At 37.3% G+C, this 19,105-nt stretch overlaps 4 protein-coding genes across 4 annotated transcripts; 2 read left to right on the top strand and 2 right to left on the bottom strand.

The window, feature by feature from the left end:
* Positions 1–168: 168 nt before the first annotated feature.
* Positions 169–1,308, bottom strand: LOC111801545 (probable membrane-associated kinase regulator 5). Its single transcript, XM_023685573.1, has 2 exons — positions 447–1,308; positions 169–340 (listed from the first exon to the last, which is right to left on the bottom strand). Exons 1-2 carry the CDS (start codon positions 1,288–1,290, stop codon positions 210–212), a joined length of 975 nt encoding a protein of 324 aa, XP_023541341.1. The 5' UTR covers positions 1,291–1,308; the 3' UTR covers positions 169–209.
* Positions 1,309–4,568: 3,260 nt separating this feature from the next.
* On the top strand, positions 4,569–6,812 carry LOC111801546 (reticulon-like protein B1). The gene is made up of 5 exons (XM_023685574.1): positions 4,569–4,813; positions 5,667–5,847; positions 5,942–6,083; positions 6,203–6,272; positions 6,397–6,812. The coding sequence occupies exons 1-5, from the start codon at positions 4,624–4,626 to the stop codon at positions 6,567–6,569; spliced, it is 756 nt and encodes a 251-aa protein (XP_023541342.1). The 5' UTR covers positions 4,569–4,623; the 3' UTR covers positions 6,570–6,812.
* Positions 6,813–11,047: 4,235 nt separating this feature from the next.
* LOC111801547 (probable membrane-associated kinase regulator 6) lies at positions 11,048–12,162 on the bottom strand. Its single transcript, XM_023685575.1, has one exon. The coding sequence runs from the start codon at positions 12,045–12,047 to the stop codon at positions 11,349–11,351; it is 699 nt and encodes a 232-aa protein (XP_023541343.1). The 5' UTR covers positions 12,048–12,162; the 3' UTR covers positions 11,048–11,348.
* A 2,142-nt stretch (positions 12,163–14,304) lies between these two features.
* On the top strand, positions 14,305–18,606 carry LOC111801540 (G-type lectin S-receptor-like serine/threonine-protein kinase At5g24080). The gene is made up of 6 exons (XM_023685567.1): positions 14,305–14,330; positions 14,448–14,712; positions 15,051–16,414; positions 17,115–17,295; positions 17,377–17,830; positions 18,092–18,606. Exons 2-6 carry the CDS (start codon positions 14,483–14,485, stop codon positions 18,431–18,433), a joined length of 2,571 nt encoding a protein of 856 aa, XP_023541335.1. The 5' UTR covers positions 14,305–14,330; positions 14,448–14,482; the 3' UTR covers positions 18,434–18,606.
* Positions 18,607–19,105: the final 499 nt, after the last annotated feature.

The following is a 19,105-nucleotide window of genomic DNA, read 5'->3' as shown; positions in this document are numbered from 1 at the left end:
AATGATATAGAAATGGAAATACAATCATCATTTAAAACTATTATTTACTAAATACACCTCCGAGCGAGTCAAGTCTAACAGACTCACTGAGTCGCTGTTTTATCATTTCTAAGAAAAAGAAAAAACGAATACTGTGCTGCCACTGCCTAATTCAGTTTGCTTTTAATCTTTTTTTTTTTTTTTTTTACAGCAAAACCCAAAAAAAACTTTCAGACGCTCTCTCTCTTCTTCAACGTTGTTTCGCCTTCCTTGGCTTCTGAGAAAACATCTTTTCCCGCCTTCTCCTTCTGCAAATCGCCAGTCCCGAATTGGTTATCGTCACAAGTTCCATCAACATCATCTGAAATTTGCGATTGAAATGATTGTTAGAAGATAAGGATTTTCAAACGAATTAGGGCATTCAAGAAGAAAAAATAACGTTCAGTTTTATTGTTTTTGGATCTTGCCTCGGGTAGCGCTGAATGACCTTTTGCAATGCAAAATGGCGCTCTCAATCCCGTCGTCTTGCTGCAAAAGCGAATCGTCTCTCCGATTCGTCGGCGATACAGCCATTCCTGTCGCTGAAGATGACGATTTACTCTTCCCTAGACGCCTGCAAACCACTCGGATGCCTATCGAAATATTCCTCTGCTTTTCATCGAACGATGTAGCCGTCGTAGTCACCGGAGATGATGCCGCGGACGAACTGTAGTTAGGTTTTCTTGAAACTTTCACATACAGAGGCTTGATTAATTTCAGATACTTCTGCATTGCTTCTCCGCAGAATCTCTTGGATTGACGCTCAGATGCGTCATTTCGATTACTGTTTCTGGAACTGTTAACTCTGTTCAGTTTGAAAGTGAATCGTTTGCTTTCTGTGCTCTGTAATTTGAGAGACGACAGCGAATCTGTTTCTTCCGTTCTTTGTTTCGCCATTAATTTCGGCTTCTTGAACAAGGAAATCGAGAGTCTAGGTGCCGATTTAGGAATCGAAACTGGAACCGGAGACTCTGGCTTCGAACTGAGTTCAATCGGAAGGATTTTTCGTTTCGAGATGAGATCGGATTGGGAGAGAAGAAGATTCCGTTGAGAGAAACAGAGTTCGTTTTCGCCCGAGAGAGAGAGGTTACTCTGGTCAGGAGATTCTCCAGATCCTGAAGAAGGAGGAGAGATGAAATCCAAATCGAAGAATGAATCTTCGTCCTGATCGTCGCCATAGAGACGAGAGCGAATGAGAGGATATGCAGTTTCAACAATGGAGGAGAAATGGGCGTAGAGATTATGAAGCTTGACGAAGTCCAGAGCTTCCATGGCGGAGAAAGTATTGGGAGAAAGACAAATTGAGCACTGAGGCTTTGGCGGGTTTTATAGAGCGGCCGTGTGTCGAGGAGGGGGGCCGGCGAACACGTGCCAGACCCCGAAAATAACACAACACAAAACCCTTTTTTCCTTTTCCCAACAAATTCATTTTCTTTTATCTAAATTTTTTTATTTAATTTTAATTTTTGTAAAACAATTATTTGCCTTTTTTTTTTTTTTTTCTTGAAAAATACTCCATTGCAATTATAATAAAAATTAGTGAAATCCCATTGACACTTTATATCATTAAAGATAAATTAAAAATGTGTTTAAAATTTTAAGATTTTAAAATCAATTTATAATCATAAAATTTCATAATCTAAATATTATCTTGTGAAAAATATAAAATTTAGATCATTTCATAAAGCTTAATATTTTTTTATATATTTATTTAATTCGAGTGAATATGATAACTGTTTCCTCTTTCAGTAAATTACAATGTTCTATTCAATTTCCCATTTATTGAATTAAAAAAAAAAAAGAGTGAAATTATTAAAAGATAATAACAAAAATATAAAATATTAAAATTTTGATTTTGTTTTCTCGAGGGGATAAAATTTAAAAAAGGAAAAGAAAAATCCCGACCTCCAGGTGTACTTACTTTTCGAGTTGTGAGAGAGAGAGAGCTTTTAATTTTGTACTTTTTTGCCCTCTACTTCTGACTCCCCGGCACTCCGTATCGAATTTTGATTCCCCACCATGCCCCTGGCTTTGACTCGACAGAACGTCTTTGATTTATTTATTTATTTGTAATTATTTTAATCATTAATTACTTAATAAATATTTCTACATATAATACAAGGTGTCTCCCAGTCGTAGACCACAATATTCTTTTAGGGAAAGTGTTATTATTGATTCACGCCGCTATGTTTTGTTTCAAAACACATAGGCTTAACTGTGGATTTTTAAAATTTTCTCATTTTTAAACTATAATTATTTATACAAATTTAATAATCTTATTTTAAAATAATATAATATAATATTGCGGAGAGTCGTGTTGAAGAATTTTGACATTTTATTAAATTAAAAAAAAAAAATAAAAGTAATTTTGAAGTAAAGTTGTAGAAAGTAACAGGAAATTGATTTTTGTTATCAGAAAAAATCAGAAGATATGAATTTGACTTGACTATCATATAGACACAGAGGAAGATGTAAAAAGGCAGACTGGCAAAGCTTGGGTGCTCAGACTGCAAAAAAAGAGTTAGACTAAGTCTTCTTTTCCAATATTCTATATTTCTTCATTTGTCAAATTAGCCCTTCACGCGCTCTTCTCTCACGCGACTCCAGATCATACACCACCAATCCATCCACATGTCGTACCACCCGAGCCGATTGAGCCGACCCGAAACAAAACAATACAAAAAGCTTAATAATTAAATGGTTAAATTGTAAATTATTTTTTTATTTTTTATTTATTTATTATAATTTTAAGAAGTTAGAAATGAGACAAAATGACAAGAGGAGCTTGATTTTGCCCATTGCCAAGCCACGTGGATTATGAAACTTCTATTATGTAAAAATTTCCTTATTTATAATATGGAGAATATTTATAATAAATATTAGTAATGAATAGTAATTCGTAAATATTTAATATTTGAATTTTATGAAATGTTAATTAGATAATAATAATAAAAATTAACAACCTGATGATTCAGCCTAATCCTATCCAAATAAAAAATGGAGGGTTCTGTTGTGAACTAGGCCATTTGAGCGGAAAAAAAAAAAAGTAAAAATTAGTTTCTTTTAAAGAATAAAATGAAGTTATTCTAATTAAATGCTCTTTTTAAGTGGAGCAAAGTTGCATTTATTTATAGAAAAAGCCATTTCTTTTTCTTNGGTGAAAAAAAAGGAGAGAAAGAGCTCTATATGTGGGCATAGTATTTGAAGGTGGTGAAAAAGAGGGAGAAAAAGAAAAAGAAAAAGAAAAAAGAAAAAAGAAAAAAAGAAAAAAAGAAAAAGAGCAAGGGAAGGAAGGCAAAGTAAATTTAAAAAAGAAAAAAAAAATGAAAAAATGAAAAATGAAAAGAAAAAAGTTGGAGTTATACTTATATGGTTGTTGATAATAGGGTTAAAGGGAAACTTCCAAAAAGGAAAAAGAGATTGAAATGAATGTGAAAAAAAAAAGCCTATAAAAGAATATGTAGACTTCGAGATAAAATAGATAATAGATGAATAATGATGGTAAAAGTTTTTTGTTTATTTGTATTTTTTTTTTAGTGAAAAATAGATAATATGTATATATCTTTTAGTTCAACTCGTAACTGACTTTAAATACTCGTGTGAGATAAATAGTTTTTATTGAATAAATGAACCTACAACATATCTAAAAGAAATATAAGGAATTAAAACAAAAGAAATATAAGGAATTAAAACAAGATAAATTAATAAGTTAATGTTTAATAAAAATTTAAACCTATAATAAGAAAAATTTGATGGTAACTTAAATTATTTTCTCTTTTTATTAATATCACCTATGTATTTGAGAAAGGAAGAATGGTGGTTTAAAGGTAAAGGAAAGGTTGATAAAGTGAGAAATGAATGGGGAAGAGTAGCAAGCTTTGTATTGACCATAGGCTCTCTTTTGTTTGGTGGCTTAGCTTTTGGGGTTGTGTGGAGTCCATGCTATTGTTTTTGTTTGTCTTCAAAAGGTTTGACCTTTCAACATTTGGGCCTTCAAACTCTATTCCTTCGTTCCAGTTATTCAACCTATTTATTCAATTTTTTTAATCGAATTAAAACATTTATTTATTTATTTCTAGATATTTAATTAAAATTTGTAACTTATAAGTTATGGGCTTATTGGGCCTGAAGAATTGCCGGTGTCGTTTCTGTAGGAGGATGTCCCTTTTCTATTGGGCCCGCTAGATTGCGAAATTTGGGATATGGACTATTTTAAAAAACAATACTCAATTAAATTAAAATAAATATAAAAAGTATTTAAATATATTTGATTTGTTTGTTTTGAATTTTGAGAATTTTAAAATATTTGAAATAAATATAAAATAGATAATTCGAAATATGAAGTAATTTTAAAAAATTTTATTGAAAAAAAAAAATCAAATTAGACGATTGGATTTTCTATTTTCTATTAAAAAAATGAAGACGTTGAATAATAATAATAATAAAAGAATTTAAAAGAATCCTGTTGTCGCGTTACTTCCCGGTTCTGGACGCACCCTAACTTTAAATAGCTCGTATTGCATTTCCCTCTCTTTGCGTTTGCCATTTTCTTCTTCCATTTTCTCTGCTTCCATTTTCTCTTGTTCAATTTTGCTGCAAAGATCCATGGCTGACCAACCACGCGAGCGGGATTCGGTTATCGACAAGATTTCCGATAAGATCGGCGACTGCATTTCATCGTCTTCATCCGACTCTGATGATGGCCTGCATTCCAAAATCGATGCTGTAAAATCCCGTGTTTTTAGGCTCTTCGGTAGAGACAAGCCCGTCCACACCGTTCTGGGCGCTGGAAAGCGTACTCTCTGATCTCTTTCTCTCGTGGTTGATCGGCTAATGTAGAAAAAATTAGAAGTTTTGATTAATGTATACGTTTTGGATCATGCTCTGTTACTTTTATTTATCCAATTCCCTTCTATATATTTACAACGTTATTATTTAGACGTGTTTGCGTGAGTTTGTGCTAATTTTCGTTCGATTGGATGACCGTCCAATGTTGCAACAGAGAGTTCGTTATCTCTATCTTTCAATCGAGTTATGCATGAAAGCCTTACGTTATTAGCGTTATGGCTTCATATTTTGTGGTTTCAGGTAGATCTCGCATCAGGAAATAGCTCAGTTACTGGTTAGATTTATATTTTAGTTCTTAAGAATATTGTAGTTGACGGGACAAACGGCTGAAGGAGAAAAGTCTAGTTCTTGTTCCGTCTGTCTACTAAACGACTGCAAAAACATTGCCTTCCCATTATTTGTAGTCTATTAGTGCAATTGTTTGAAGAATTTTCTGAAAGCTCTCGCGGAAATGTATCCCAAAGTAGTGACAATTAGATGCATGCACCCTTCCTCTGTATTGAAAATTGTGTCATAGGCTCAAATGTTTGCATGATTAGCTTTGTTTATGAATTACGATCTTTTCTTGGTGTTCTTTGAATTGTTTTAGTATGGGATCGTACGACATTTTCTTTTTCTTTTTCTTTTACTATGTTTATTTTTTGGTATAACAACTGCATTAAGATAGATTGAGAACTGATTCGACATATATTTTTTTTCTCCCAAACATTTCTATAGAACATGACAATTGCTGAAGTATGTCCTTCTACAGTTCTGTTCCTCACCCCTTTTCCTGTCTTTATGATTGCCTCCTGTTGCAGCTGCTGATGTTTTTCTTTGGAGGAACAAGAAGAACTCTGCAGGCATCCTTGGGGTTGCCACCGCCTTGTGGATTGTTTTTGAGCTGATTGAGTACCAATTAATCACCCTCGTGTGCCATTTATTAATTCTTTTACTTGCTATAATGTTCTTGTGGTCTTATGCCAATACGTTTATCAACAAGTAAGGACTTCGGCTTACAATATCTAATGCAATATATAGTCTGTTGGTTTTGTTTTCCCCTTTTATGTATATATTTTTGGTGTTGTTTGTATAGGACCCCACCTCAAATCCCAGATATGAAACTCCCTGAAGTTTGCTTTCTTCAATTTGTCTCTGCACTGAGAATCGAAATCAACCGTGCAATCTCCATTTTACGTGGAATTGCTTGTGGGAGAGATTTGAAGAAGTTTCTCAGTGTACGTTCACTGCTACTATCACGAGTAAATGTGTTTTAGATTTGAAGAAACAAAATGAATGTTTCTAGGCTCGTTTTTTTTTTTTGAAATTGCTTTTGATAGTTTGATGCCATTAACAGGTTTTTCTTGGTTTATGGGTTCTATCAGTAGTTGGCAGTTGGTGCAATTTTCTGACCTTGTTATACATATGTAAGGAATTCTACACCGTCAGTTATTTGGATGAGAAATCTCCAAAAGTTTTGCATTTATAACTGAAATTATATGTGTTATACCTATTGATATTCTGGTGTGCTATTGATTCTTGAAAAATCAGCCATTGTATTGCTACACACGGTGCCAGTGTTTTATGAGAAGTATGAAGACCAGGTTGACCCATTGGCTGAGAAAGCTTGGATAGAGTTCAAGAAGCAGTATGCTGTATTTGATGCCAAGGTTCTAAGTAAAATCCCCATTGGGGCACTTCAAGAGAAGAAGAAGAAGAATTAGATTATGAAGCATTTGTGTCTGGTCATGCTTACCTACACCATATTCCTCTTAGCAGTCTTGTTTTCTTTTTCTGGCAAGACAGCTCTCAGTAAGTTTTGGGCAGATTGGTGATCTCTGCACCAATATATCTTTGCCTTTTCTTGTCAATGCCAAGCTTAGGCCTTCTTGAGTAATTTTTTGTTTGAGTTCAACGGGATGGGGATTCGAACTTATTACCTCTCGGTTGAGGATATATGCCTTATAGAGTAATTAATTATACGTATCTTTGCTTTTCTGCTACTGTATGTTCGGTTCACAGTTTTTCAATAATCTGTCGGTTTGAGTCTTTTTTTTCTTTTCTTTTTTTTTTTTTAAATTTTTAAAACAGTTCTTAATTATCAAAAGTTTATTTATTTTCATTTTGCCCTAAAATGTGCGTTGAAATGGTTGCACTTTTAAACATTTATTTGTTTTCTTTTAAATTAATAATAAAAAAATATTGCTTGCATTCCCATATAACATCAATTTCTAAAACTTTCTTCTTGAATCGGGGCCAGAGGCTCGAGTATACGTTGATACGCAAGAACGAATAGGGCTTGAAAATTAATGTATAATAATTAAAAAATGTCTTCCAATCATTTTAAAATCATTCCTGTTAGAATAATTGAAATAACGAATAAGTGAAGAACTGTTGTGGTTAGCTGAGTTTCAAGTCTTGCAACATTTAAAGTGAGATTTTCGATTTGTTTTCGTATTTCAGCCTGCTGTTTTGCACATGAAATTGTCTACTTATATCCGTTTTCGGCTGTTTTTCTTCCTTCACTTATCGTCTGTACCTCTGCTTTGGTGTCTAGATGAAGTGTCTTATTTGGAAGGTATCAATGATTGTTCTGTCGTTTATCTTCGAAGGAAATGACGATTATAAGGGAAATTCCATTGCTGTTGCTTTCTATGCAATTGTTGCACTTGCACAGGACATTGAATGATGATCTGAAATAGCTACTGCTGATTCATTCTGAATGAAGTAAGCTATTCCTACAATACTCCTTTCCAATCATAGTCTGTTCTATAATCCAATATTTGAATTGATGTCCGTCCTTCTAAGTTGCGTTGTTTTATCCTTAATATCATTTTTGTAGGAATTTGGTTGTTCGCTATCTATTTTGGGCCTAGTCATTGTGATTGTGACCCCTTTTAGGAGACCCTCATTCTCTTACAATTATGAACTTACTTTACCGAGTTTCTGAGAGAGAGTTGTCTTGTGTTTTTAGCTTTTTTATTTATAACACTGTGAATTACTTTTGGTTTGATCTCGAAGAGGAAAAAAAAAAAAAAAAAAAAAAAAGAACTCTTGGGACCAGTTTTTGGGTATTGGAAATGTGAGATCCCATATCGGTTGGAAAGTGGAACAAAACATTTTTTATAAGGGTGTGTAAACCTCTCCCTAGCAGGCGTGTTTTAAAAGTCTTGAGGGGAAGCTCGAAAGGGAAAGCCCAAAGAAGACAATATCTGCTAGTTGTAGGCTTAAGCTGTTACAAATGGTATTATAGTCAGACACCGGGCGATGTGCCAGCGAGAATGCTGAACCCCGAAGGGGGTGGAGACCAGGCGGTGTGCCAGCAAAGACGCTAGGCCTCAAAGGAGGGTGGATTGGAGGGTCCCACATCGATTGGAGAGGGGAACCAGTGCCAACAAGGACGCTGGGTCCCGAAGGGGGTGGATTGTGAGATCCTACATCGGTTGGAGAAAGGAACGAAACATTCTTTATAAGGGTGTGGATCTCTCCCTATCAGACGCACTTTGTTTAAAGTGTCCTTCTCTAATACCTAGCTTCTCTACATCAATACACTGAATCTTTATGATGTAAAACACATCCAAAGGTTGCTATCACACGACATTCAAGGTTCGATTAATTTATCAGCACCCGGAAAGTTCATCAACATCATTGGTGGAGTAGTGCAATGAACATTCCTAGTTTTTGAAACAAAGAAAAGGCATGTGATATATGGTCATTGTCCTAAAACTTTGAGTAGGACTTTTTGAAAATCCTCAGACATAAGGCATGGACACTGGCTTTAGCACAGATCAGTTTGTCCTAACTTTTCTAAAAGCCATTCCCTACAAGTCTTCTTAGAAAGTATATCTTGACAGTGATCGGTTCGTAACATCTACGGTAACCGTACAGTAACGTTGCGCTGAGTTTTGTGAACAGAAAGTTCTTGAATCGTATTGATTTATTCCATTCTTGGGGCAAAGAATTTGAATTGATACATAAAGTTGTTCAATGCACTACCAGTAGGATAGATTTTGACCTTTAGTTATAATTGTCTTATTAATCCTTCATAGCTTAAGGACATTATCAAGGGAACCCCACAACTTAACTGGCAAAAGTAAGCGTATTTATGAGTTTGCTACTTTGTCTTGTTAGCAACTATAGTGACTGAAGGATGACTCACAGATGGCAGATTGCATGTGGGAAGTCCTGGTCCCCACACAAAATGCTGATACAGAAATGACATAAGGACAGTGCTTGTATGGACACCCATATCACACGTTGGTTGGGGAGGAGAACGATGCATTCTTTATAAGGGTGTGAAAACCTCTCTCTAGCAGACGTGTTTTAAAAACTTTGAGGGGAGGCCCAACAAGGAAAACCCAAAAAAGACAATATCTGTTAGCAGTGGGAGTAGACCGTTATAAATGGTATCAGAGCCAGACATCGGACAATGTGCCAGCGATGAGACTGTGTCCCGAAGGGAGTGGATTGTGAGGTCCCACGTCAGTTGGAGAAGAGAACGAAACTTTCTTTATAAGGGAGTGGAAACCTCTCCCTAGCAGACGCGTTTTAAAAACCTTGAGGGAAAACCTGAAAGGGAAACCTCAAAAAAGACAATATTTGTTAGCGGTGGGCATGGACCGTTATACATCCTAGCTTCAACGGTCGAAAAGCAGATAATTTTATCATCCTTTGTCATCTATCCTTGCATATTTTCTCCATGTCTCCTCCTCCTTGCTTAAAGACAGGTGACAAACTTCTCATTTTTAGGCAACACTTTTAGTCCATTAGCTAAAAGCCTACCACAGTTAAAGAAAAAGGCAGTAAAGGATTTTCAGGTGTCTTGTATTCTTACAAGGGTCTTTTGAGAGACAAAGCGATGTGGGAACCATTTAGTGTTGACTCATTTTTTTCCTTTTCTCGGACACTAGGAGTTTACCATGGCTGCTCTCTTTTTTGGTTTCTCAGCACAATTATACTCAAGTACTTGAGAGCTTTTGTGCATGAAGTAGGCACTTGTAAAGCTTTAACACAAAATGATAGTGAAAAGGAGTAGGCAAATCTTGTTGGTATTCAGAAGAAAAGATAAGGTTTTTAATAAGAGACACTGCTTGAAGATGAGGCTGAAATGCTTGCCCATCCTGAAACAGTGTTCTGTCTTTTTTGGGTATGTTAGCAATTGATTGAATTTCAAGTATTCAAATGATCTACCAAAAGCCCTTAATATTACAGAGTTGAAGACTAACTGTTTATAATATCAAGCACACCAAAAATGAAAGCTACAATTTTGCAGCAGACACATGAGCAGAAATGGAGCCCATGTTCATCATTATGCCCAGAGATAAAACTGAAAGTTTGGTCTGAGGATGCTTCAAGTGGCCTGCGATGTGACTAAAATTCATGCATTGAATCTTTTAGCTTTGTGCAACAGAAAAGTTAAAGAGTTAACCTCTTTTTTAATTGTTTGCCTGCCACCAAAAAGCTAAATTCAAGTGCTAAAGTATGCATAACAATCGGTTGAAGCTACGATCGAGTTCCCTCGATCCGAGCGCCTTTCTATTTCTGAAGTTTTTGTGGTTCAGAGAGGATTTGAGCTAGATATTGTGTTACTAAAAAGATGGGGTTTGGTTCTTTTAGCCTAAGATAATGGGCGCTGTTCAAACGGTGGCGTGTTGATGAAATTTGATCTTTTGTCCTCTTGGTTGAAGGTGTATATATATATATATATATATGCCTTGAACAGTTGAGCTACACTCACGGTTGGCGTACGAAAGGTACGTGACCTAGCATTTGCTTAGCTATTAATCTCTTTAACTCATATTAGTTGCAACAAATAGCTTTGCTTGTTCTACGATTGATTGGATGATAGTCATCCTTACGCATGAAAGATTCGAATCTCTGATCTTTTGGTTGTGAGTATATATCTTAAGTGAGTTAATATCAAGACTATGAGAGATGATTATTAACATCTTCAATATAGAATCACGGCGATTAAGAAACAAAACCCGACAATTATTGTCAATAAAGAACATGTAATGAAAAAGCAAGTTGGAGTGCTTTTTTCATGTGCAAATGACAAGAAAACAACATGCTATGGATTCCTTGCTTAACAAAAGCAACTTAGGGGACCCCCCACAATTTCCTTATGACCTCATTGAATAGCTACCAAGTCTTTTAGATAGGGATCCCATCTAAAAAAACTCAGTTCACTTTGAAGAAATGGTTAAAAATATGAACAAAGAGTCATTTGATTGTTCAACTCATCTAAAGAACTCCAAGTAAAGAACAAAAGTTCTATTCATCTTCATCAACTTCACATGGCATTCGAGTATTTACAGTAAGGAACCCGCTCGGTCACAGGCCGATCGAAACAAGTGTTCATTGTTAAAAGGTCTGAAAATAGTAGCAGAAGGGGACATTATGATTTCATGTTTAATTCTTCTCTGCTTTCATTTCTAGATTTCTGGTCTGATAGAAAACACTGAACCATAATGATAATGATGATGACCAAATTGTAACATGCTTCATATACCTATAGATTTCTTGCAATGGAGGACTGCCTCATAGATAGAGCTCTCAGAATCACAGGATCTTCGCCAATCATCGGCGGTGTAAGCTACACTGATTCGTGGCGACGCGTCGTATGTATATTCCCAATTCTTCATAGATTTGGATCTTCTAGCAACACTTTCTGATTTGGAACTTGATGCTTTATAACCTCTTATTCTTTGGTACAATGGCTTGAAAAAACTCAAATATTTGTGCAATACTTTCTTGGATAGTTTCCTGCACTTTCTCATGGAGGAGCAGTCAGAAGTATTGGATGGAAGTGGAAGTGGAAGTGGAAGTGGAAGTGGAAGGATGTGTTCTTGAGTATGGGAAGATTTTGGATTGAAATCTTCATCTTCATCCTCATATGTCTGAACTCTAAGTGGATCAATGAAAAAAGGCACAAGGCAGCCATTGGAAATCAGCTGGTCAGCATGTACAATTGCAAGAGAAGGCGGCGAGACAGGGAAGTCAAATTTGAAATCTTGAGAGTTTCTACAAAATCTCTTGGAGGGCGGCATTCTCGGGTCCATCTCGATGAAGGACGAGGCTTCGTCGGAAGCGTCGATCGAGGTCCGAACCGGGTTGTTGCCTGAACTTTCTAGAGATGGCTTTATATTCACTAGCCAACTATATGAAAAGCTGTCAATAGAAAGAGGCTGGGATGTCTCCATTCCTTTCCTGCAGCTTTATCTCTCAATATATGTGCAGAACAACACAAGCTCTAAGATACTAATATATACACACAAAGGGAAACTCTCTTCTTTATGGAACATATATTTCCACAGGGGCCAGCTTGGATGGTTCATATGTGAATATATGTGTGTGTATATATATATATACATATAATTCTAGTGTTTGTGATTGGCTAAGAAAGAAACAGTGAATTTAATAATTAAAAAAGGAGAAAAAGGTGGAAAAGGAACAGAAATTTGAGTCCCTACAGGCAAATATAATGTAGTGTTTGCATCAGTACATTCAACCCCACATCTCTTTTAATCATTTCCTCTCCCTCTATACTTCATGAAGAAGACAGATTCTCTTTCCGAAAAGATATTCACTTTATTCATAGCTACTTTAAACCGTAGATGCCCGATATCAACAGGGTCGATTCAAACTCGATAGGACTCGACGTAGATATCGTCTACAGGTCGATTCAAACTCGATAGGACTCTACGTACATATCATTTACAGGTCGATTCATACTCAACAGGACTCTACGTAGATATCATCTACAGGTCGATCCATACTCGATAAAACTCGACATAGACAACATCTACAGGTCGATTCAAGGTGTTGTCCTTGAATTTGAATGAATAATGGGATTGATTTTTATCATTAAGCTGAGGAATGGTAAGCAGTTTTGAGTGGTGGTGATTTTGAAACTTTGCTCGTTTATCAGCCAGAGAAGTTTGTGTCGTTTTCACTCAAATTTGAATTGGACATTCAGCACTGTAAATTTAGCAGACAATGGTCCAAGGGATTGTCGGCAAAAGACATGGACAGAGGCCGAGGTTTTTGGGACAACACCCAAAAAAGGAGAACGACTTCAAACAAATTGGTCCCCTTTTAAACACCATAATCATTGCAAGAGAATCCAAACACTTATTGCCTCAGTCTGATTCCTAAAGAGAATGTTGTGTTTTCTTTGTAAAGTTTGCCTTTCATATTACCAAGAACAAAACCCAATTAATTTAGGATAATTACCGTCTTATAACACGGTATCCGAGCACGAGATCTTATCTTCGAGCTTTATAATGTCAAACCCATTGTTGTTGAAGGTAACCCATTGTCCATTGTACCGTCGTAGAAGGGAAACCATGTCTATTACTGTTATTCGGGCACATCGTTATGGATAGAGGTGTACACAAATTAAGTTCGGTTTGAGTAAGAAAAATCTTTTGGACTAATCCCGATATCTACCATACATGTCATATTTAGTTTTCCAAATATTCAACTCAAGCCTGAATTAGGAAAAAAAATCGAACCCAACGATAACCATTATAATTTTAGTTGAATAGTTAGAGTGAGTTGATTTATCATATCATATGAGCATTTATAATAATAGATAAATCAAACCATGTTTGCAAAAAAGTCGACATTCTCGACTACCCTAAAGAAATCATTAGAACTTGTTGGTTCTCTCATTGGCCATTTCAAGTTTCATAGGTCTAATGAGTTTGTCCACTTAGGAGGAAGTGAGGTCTACTAAAATACTAGCTAGTGTGTAGGAGACTCTTGGGACACATTTTTAATAATTTTATACTAGAAAAATATATGTTCCTCTAGCATTAATAATAACGACGTTTTTTTTAGTTCAACACGTAAGGTCAAAGATTCGAACATTTGATATCTGGGTCAAAGTATATACCAACTTAGTAATAAGATTAAACATGTATTTAACTTTTCCAACAATATATCAAAAAGAAATTATTTAAAGCTACTACAATAATTCTAAAAAATAATTCATTTTATCATTAACTTTTTTTATTCTATTATCCATTGAAATGGATAAACGTGTACGTTTCTAACTGTACATTAATGCTAACGCTCGACACGTATTTATAAATCTTAACTTAATATCAACCATAGTTTGTACCATCACGACATTTAATGTACGTGGAATATATATCCATTTTATATTATCCAAAATTATTAAGTCAACTACAACATAAAAGCCAAGGGGAAAAATTGAGCAATATTGGTTGAAAAATTACAAAATTTGAAAATCCCAGGTGCCATTTCTAACTCAAAGGTGTGAAAAGTATGAAGAAATAAACAAAACCAATAATTGAAGCAATAAACGTGTCAAATAGGCACTGAGTTTTTCAATCACTCTCGTTAGATTAGCTGATGAAATTTCGGCCTTCAACCTCACAGCTTCTAACACGTATAATCAAAGGTTCCCCCTTTGTGTTTTCTCAGCCGACCATTTTTTGGGGAAGGTTTTTCAAAATGTAGCTCACCAACTTCTCTGCACTTATTGCATTACCATTATCGTTATCCTTCTTGTAATTTAAAGGCAATGGCTGAATAACTATGTCTAAGTGATCTTTGCCTTCTAATGGCTGTAGGTGCTTCTTCGTCGTCTCGCGATGGCTCGTGGGTTATGTTCGCTTTGGCTGTTGTATGGCTGATTCGGGCTTGCATGGCTAGCCAAATTGTTATTGGAGCGAGGTTGGTTGCTGGTGATCGTGAGAGAAACGCTTGGGTTTCTGATAATAGTACTTTTGCGTTCGGGTTTAGTCCGGCTAGTAGTGGCGCGGTTGATCGATTTCTACTTGCCATATGGTTCGCCAAGCTTCCCGGGGATCGAACCGTGGTTTGGTCAGCTAACAGGTTAGTATTTATATATATTCTTATTGTTCAATATAGAGTAAGGTGGAGTTCATGCATTTTTATCTTAATGATTATTGTAGAATATTCTTTGGAGTATGACAAACAAAGTCCACTGTCCACAGTTTGCCAGCTTAGTTGCTAATGGATTAGAAATAGTTGATTATGTAACCAATTCATGCGAAGAACAGTGTTTGATCCAAAATTTTGATCAATTGTTTCAAAGAAAGTGTTTTTTCATTGCCATATTCTTAAAAGACATGAAAAAGAAGAATTTTGATGTTTAATTAGCTCAAATTAAGCGATCAAGTTTCATTTTTCTCTCAATCATTTACGTATAGAAACTCTCCAGTCTCCAAGAATGCGATTGTGGAGTTTGATGCCACCGGAAACCTCGTCCTTTTGGACGGTGGCGCCACCGTCTGGTCTTCCAACACCTCCGGAGACGGAGCGGAGTTCGCCGTCATGTCAGAATCTGGCAACTTCATCCTCTTCAACGCCGAGCGAATCCCTATTTGGCAAAGCTTTTCACACCCATCTGATACGCTTCTCCCAAATCAACCTCTATCAGTGTCTTTAGAGCTTACAACTTCAAAATCCCTCTCCCATGGCGGATATTATGCCCTTAAAATGCTCCAACAACGCACCACTCTCAAACTCGCCTTGACATTCAATTTGCCTGAAAATTATGCGGGGTTGCCTGAATCTTACTCAAATTACTCCTATTGGTCCGCCCCTGCCATTTCCAATGTAACAGGGGAAGTCATCGCTGTTCTAGACGAAGGCGGAAGCTTCGGTGTGGTCTATGGCGACTCCTCTAATGGCGCTGTGTATGTTTACAAGAACGATAACGACAATGGGGGATTGTCGGCGTCGACAAATCAGTCGATTCGCAATGTACGCACGCAAGTTGTTCGACGATTGACCTTAGAGAGTAATGGGAACTTGCGTTTGTATCGATGGGACGATGATGTTAATGGGTCTCGCCAATGGGTGCCGGAATGGGCGGCGGTTTCAAATCCTTGTGATATTGCCGGAATCTGTGGAAATGGGATTTGCTATCTGGATAGAAGTAAGACGAATGCGACTTGTTCTTGCTTGCCGGGGACTTTTAAGGACGCCGGCGGTAGCCAGTGCTTTGAGAATTCATCGTCGGTGGGTAAATGTGACGGCCAACATCATCAATCTCCGGCGACCCAGTTCAGGATTTCTCCAGTTCAGCAAACAAATTACTATTACTCTGAGTTCTCTGTTATTGCAAATTACAGTGATATCGACACTGTTGCCAAATGTGGCGATGCTTGCTTGTCTAATTGTGAGTGTGTTGCCTCTGTTTATGGGCTTGATGAAGAGAAACCTTATTGTTGGGTGTTGAGAAGCTTAGATTTTGGGGGGTTTGAGGATGCTGGTTCGACTCTGTTTGTGAAGGTTAGGTCCAATGGGTCAATACCAGATGCCAATGGGCCAAGAACTGATGGAGATTCTTCAGGAAGTGCTAAACAAAAGGCTACGATTATTCCTATTGTTTTGAGTATGGCTTTTCTGATTGGGTTGCTGTGTTTGTTGTTATATTATAATGTTCATAGAAGAAAGGTTTTAAAGAGAGCCATGGAGAGCTCTCTGATCTTGTCTGGAGCTCCTATGAGCTTCACACACCGCGATTTGCAGATCCGGACGAACAATTTCTCCGAGCTTCTTGGAACAGGTAACCCCTTTTACATTGTTTTTAAGACATGTTTCACTGTTTGAGTGTGCAGTACTTCGATAGAAAGTACTTGAGGAGTGAAAAGTATTTATGGACATTTTACTGACGTTTAGGTTAGGAATCGTGACTCTCTACAATGGTATGATGTTGTCCACTTTGAACCTAAGCTGGCTTTGCTTTGGGCTTCCCCAAAAGGCCTCGTACCAGTACCAATGGAAATGTATTCCTTAATTGTAAATCCATGATCAACTTAGTTAGTCGACGTGGGATTCCTCTCTCAACAATCCTCCCCTCAAACAAAGGACACCATAGAGCCTCCCCTGAGGCCTATGGAGCTCTCAAATAGCCTCCCCTTAATTGAGGCTCGACTCCTCTCTGGAGCCCTCAAACAAAGTACACCCTTTGTTCGACACTTGAGGATTCTATTGACATGACTAAGATAAGGGCATGACTCTGATACCATGTTAGGAATCACAACTCTCCACAATGGAATGATATTGTCCACTTTGAGCAGAAGCTCTCATGGCGTTGCTTTGGGTTTTCCCAAAATGCCTCAAACCAACCCCTTAATTAGCCAATATAGGACTCCTCTCCCAACAATCCTCGACCCTTTACTCTAGAAAGGTAGAACTATAACGTCCAACAGAACAGAAAATCTTATGTATTCATAGGAAACTTCTGTTGTTTTGATTCCTTTTAGGTGGATTTGGAAGTGTATATAAAGGAAGCCTTGGAGATGGGACTCTGGTAGCTGTGAAGAAACTTGACAGAGTTTTCCCTCATGGAGAGAAGGAGTTTATAACTGAAGTTAACACTATTGGATCTATGCATCACATGAACCTGGTTCGCCTCTGCGGATACTGCTCGGAAGGGTCGCATAGGTCAACTTTTCTATCCTATATTGCATTACAATCTTGGTTCAATCGTTGTTGTTCATATCAAGTGCACATTGCATTTTGCAGGCTTCTGGTGTATGAATTCATGAAAAATGGGTCTGTGGACAAATGGATATTTCCTTCACATCATAACCAAGACAGGATTTTAGATTGGTCGACTCGGTTTCACGTAGCCATCGGCACGGCGCAAGGGATCGCTTATTTTCATGAACAATGCAGAAACAGGATCATACATTGTGATATCAAGCCAGAAAACATTCTGTTGGATGAAAACTTCTGCCCCAAAGTTTCGGACTTTGGTCTGGCTAAGCTGATGGGACGAGAGCACTCGCACGTCGTAACGATGGTGAGAGGGACGAGAGGGTATTTGGCTCCGGAGTGGGTTAGTAATCGCCCCATCACGGTTAAAGCTGATGTTTATAGCTATGGAATGCTTCTCTTGGAGATTGTTGGTGGTAGGAGAAACCTTGATATGTCTTTTGATGCTGAAGACTTCTTCTACCCTGGTTGGGCATACAAGGTATGCGTCTAAATCTTACTCCAAAGTCGAGTTCTTATATATATATAGAAATCTACGTCATGTAACCATCCATAACATTAGCTTACTAACTCTTCTACTGGTTTAAGTATATACTCTAAATTAAGAGGTTAGAGGTTCAAATCCTCCACCCTACTCTCTTCTCGCGTGATTTTCTTGAACTAAACGAATATGTAGATTTGGTCGTATTTCAATGTCGAGTTCTATTGAGGATGTTTGTTGGGGTTTGTTTGTTGTGTGCAGGAGATGAAGAATGGAACTCATTTCAAAGTGGCAGATAGGCGGCTAGAGGGTGCAGTGGATGGAGAAGAGCTAATGAGAGCATTGAAAGTTGCATTTTGGTGCATACAAGATGAAGTTGTCATGCGACCGACGATGGGCGAGATCGTGAGAATGTTGGAAGGATCGAGTGAGGTTGAGACGCCGCCAATGCCACAAACAGTGGTGGAGATGATTGAGGAAGGCTTGGATCAAGTTTATAGAGCCATGAAAAGAGATATCAATCAGTCAAGTTCCTTCACCATTAATACCCAACCTTCTTCATCTTTGGCTACCTGCAGCCATTCCACAATCTCTCCAAGATAGTTAAATTGTAACATACAACAAAGTTTTGTTTACAACATTAGAAGTAGGATTCGGGGAAAATGAAAAAATAAGCCCAAAATGGTAAAGCCCATTAGTTATTTCACCATATTAGATCCGGATTGTGGATCAGCCCACTTACAAGTTCCAACGGGAAAAGCCCATTTGAGTTGCGATTCAACGCCCAATACCATAAAACGGGAAAAGCCCAGTAAGTTGTCATATGAGATCCCGATTGTGGGCTAGCCCAATTCCAATAGGAAAAGCCCATTTCAGTTGCAATTATGGGCCCAATAAGTGAGGCGGGAAAAGCCCAGTTAGTCGTCATATTAGTTCCCGATTGTGGACCAGCCCATTCCAGTTGCGATTCAAGGCCCAATACGATAAAGCGGGAAAAGCCCAGTTATATTAGATCCCGATTGTGGATCAGCCCATTTCAGTTGCGATTCAAGGCCCAATTGGGTAAAGCAGGAAAGCCCAGTTATATTATATTCCGATTGTGGATCAGCCCATTTCAGTTGGGATTCAAGGCCCAATACGAAAAGTGAAAAGCCCAGTTATATTAGATCCCGATTGTTGATCAGCCCATTTCCCATGGAAAAAGCCCATTTCAGTTGCGATTCAAGGCCCAATAGAAGAAAGCGGGAAAAGCCCAGTTATATTAGATTCCGATTG

This window comes from Cucurbita pepo, chromosome LG09 (genome assembly GCF_002806865.2).
Source record: "Cucurbita pepo subsp. pepo cultivar mu-cu-16 chromosome LG09, ASM280686v2, whole genome shotgun sequence".
In the NCBI taxonomy this organism is placed as follows: Eukaryota; Viridiplantae; Streptophyta; class Magnoliopsida; order Cucurbitales; family Cucurbitaceae; genus Cucurbita; species Cucurbita pepo.
Note: the sequence above shows the minus strand (reverse complement) of the source record. Positions and strands in the feature narration are given on the sequence as shown.

Bases quoted from the DNA above. Each gene is read 5' to 3' on its own strand.
- LOC111801547 (XM_023685575.1), bottom strand. From the start codon at position 12,047: ATGGAGACATCCCAGCCTCTTTCTATTGACAGCTTTTCATATAGTTGG.
- LOC111801546 (XM_023685574.1), top strand. From the start codon at position 4,624: ATGGCTGACCAACCACGCGAGCGGGATTCGGTTATCGACAAGATTTCC. The intron at 5,848-5,941 runs GTAAGGACTTCG...TTGTTTGTATAG, and splicing joins GCCAATACGTTTATCAACAA to GACCCCACCTCAAATCCCAG. The intron at 6,273-6,396 runs GTAAGGAATTCT...TTGAAAAATCAG, and splicing joins TCTGACCTTGTTATACATAT to CCATTGTATTGCTACACACG.
- LOC111801540 (XM_023685567.1), top strand. From the start codon at position 14,483: ATGTTCGCTTTGGCTGTTGTATGGCTGATTCGGGCTTGCATGGCTAGC. The intron at 14,713-15,050 runs GTTAGTATTTAT...ATTTACGTATAG, and splicing joins GTGGTTTGGTCAGCTAACAG to AAACTCTCCAGTCTCCAAGA. The intron at 17,831-18,091 runs GTATGCGTCTAA...TGTTGTGTGCAG, and splicing joins ACCCTGGTTGGGCATACAAG to GAGATGAAGAATGGAACTCA.
- LOC111801545 (XM_023685573.1), bottom strand. From the start codon at position 1,290: ATGGAAGCTCTGGACTTCGTCAAGCTTCATAATCTCTACGCCCATTTC. The intron at 341-446 runs GCAAGATCCAAA...CGCAAATTTCAG, and splicing joins GTCATTCAGCGCTACCCGAG to ATGATGTTGATGGAACTTGT.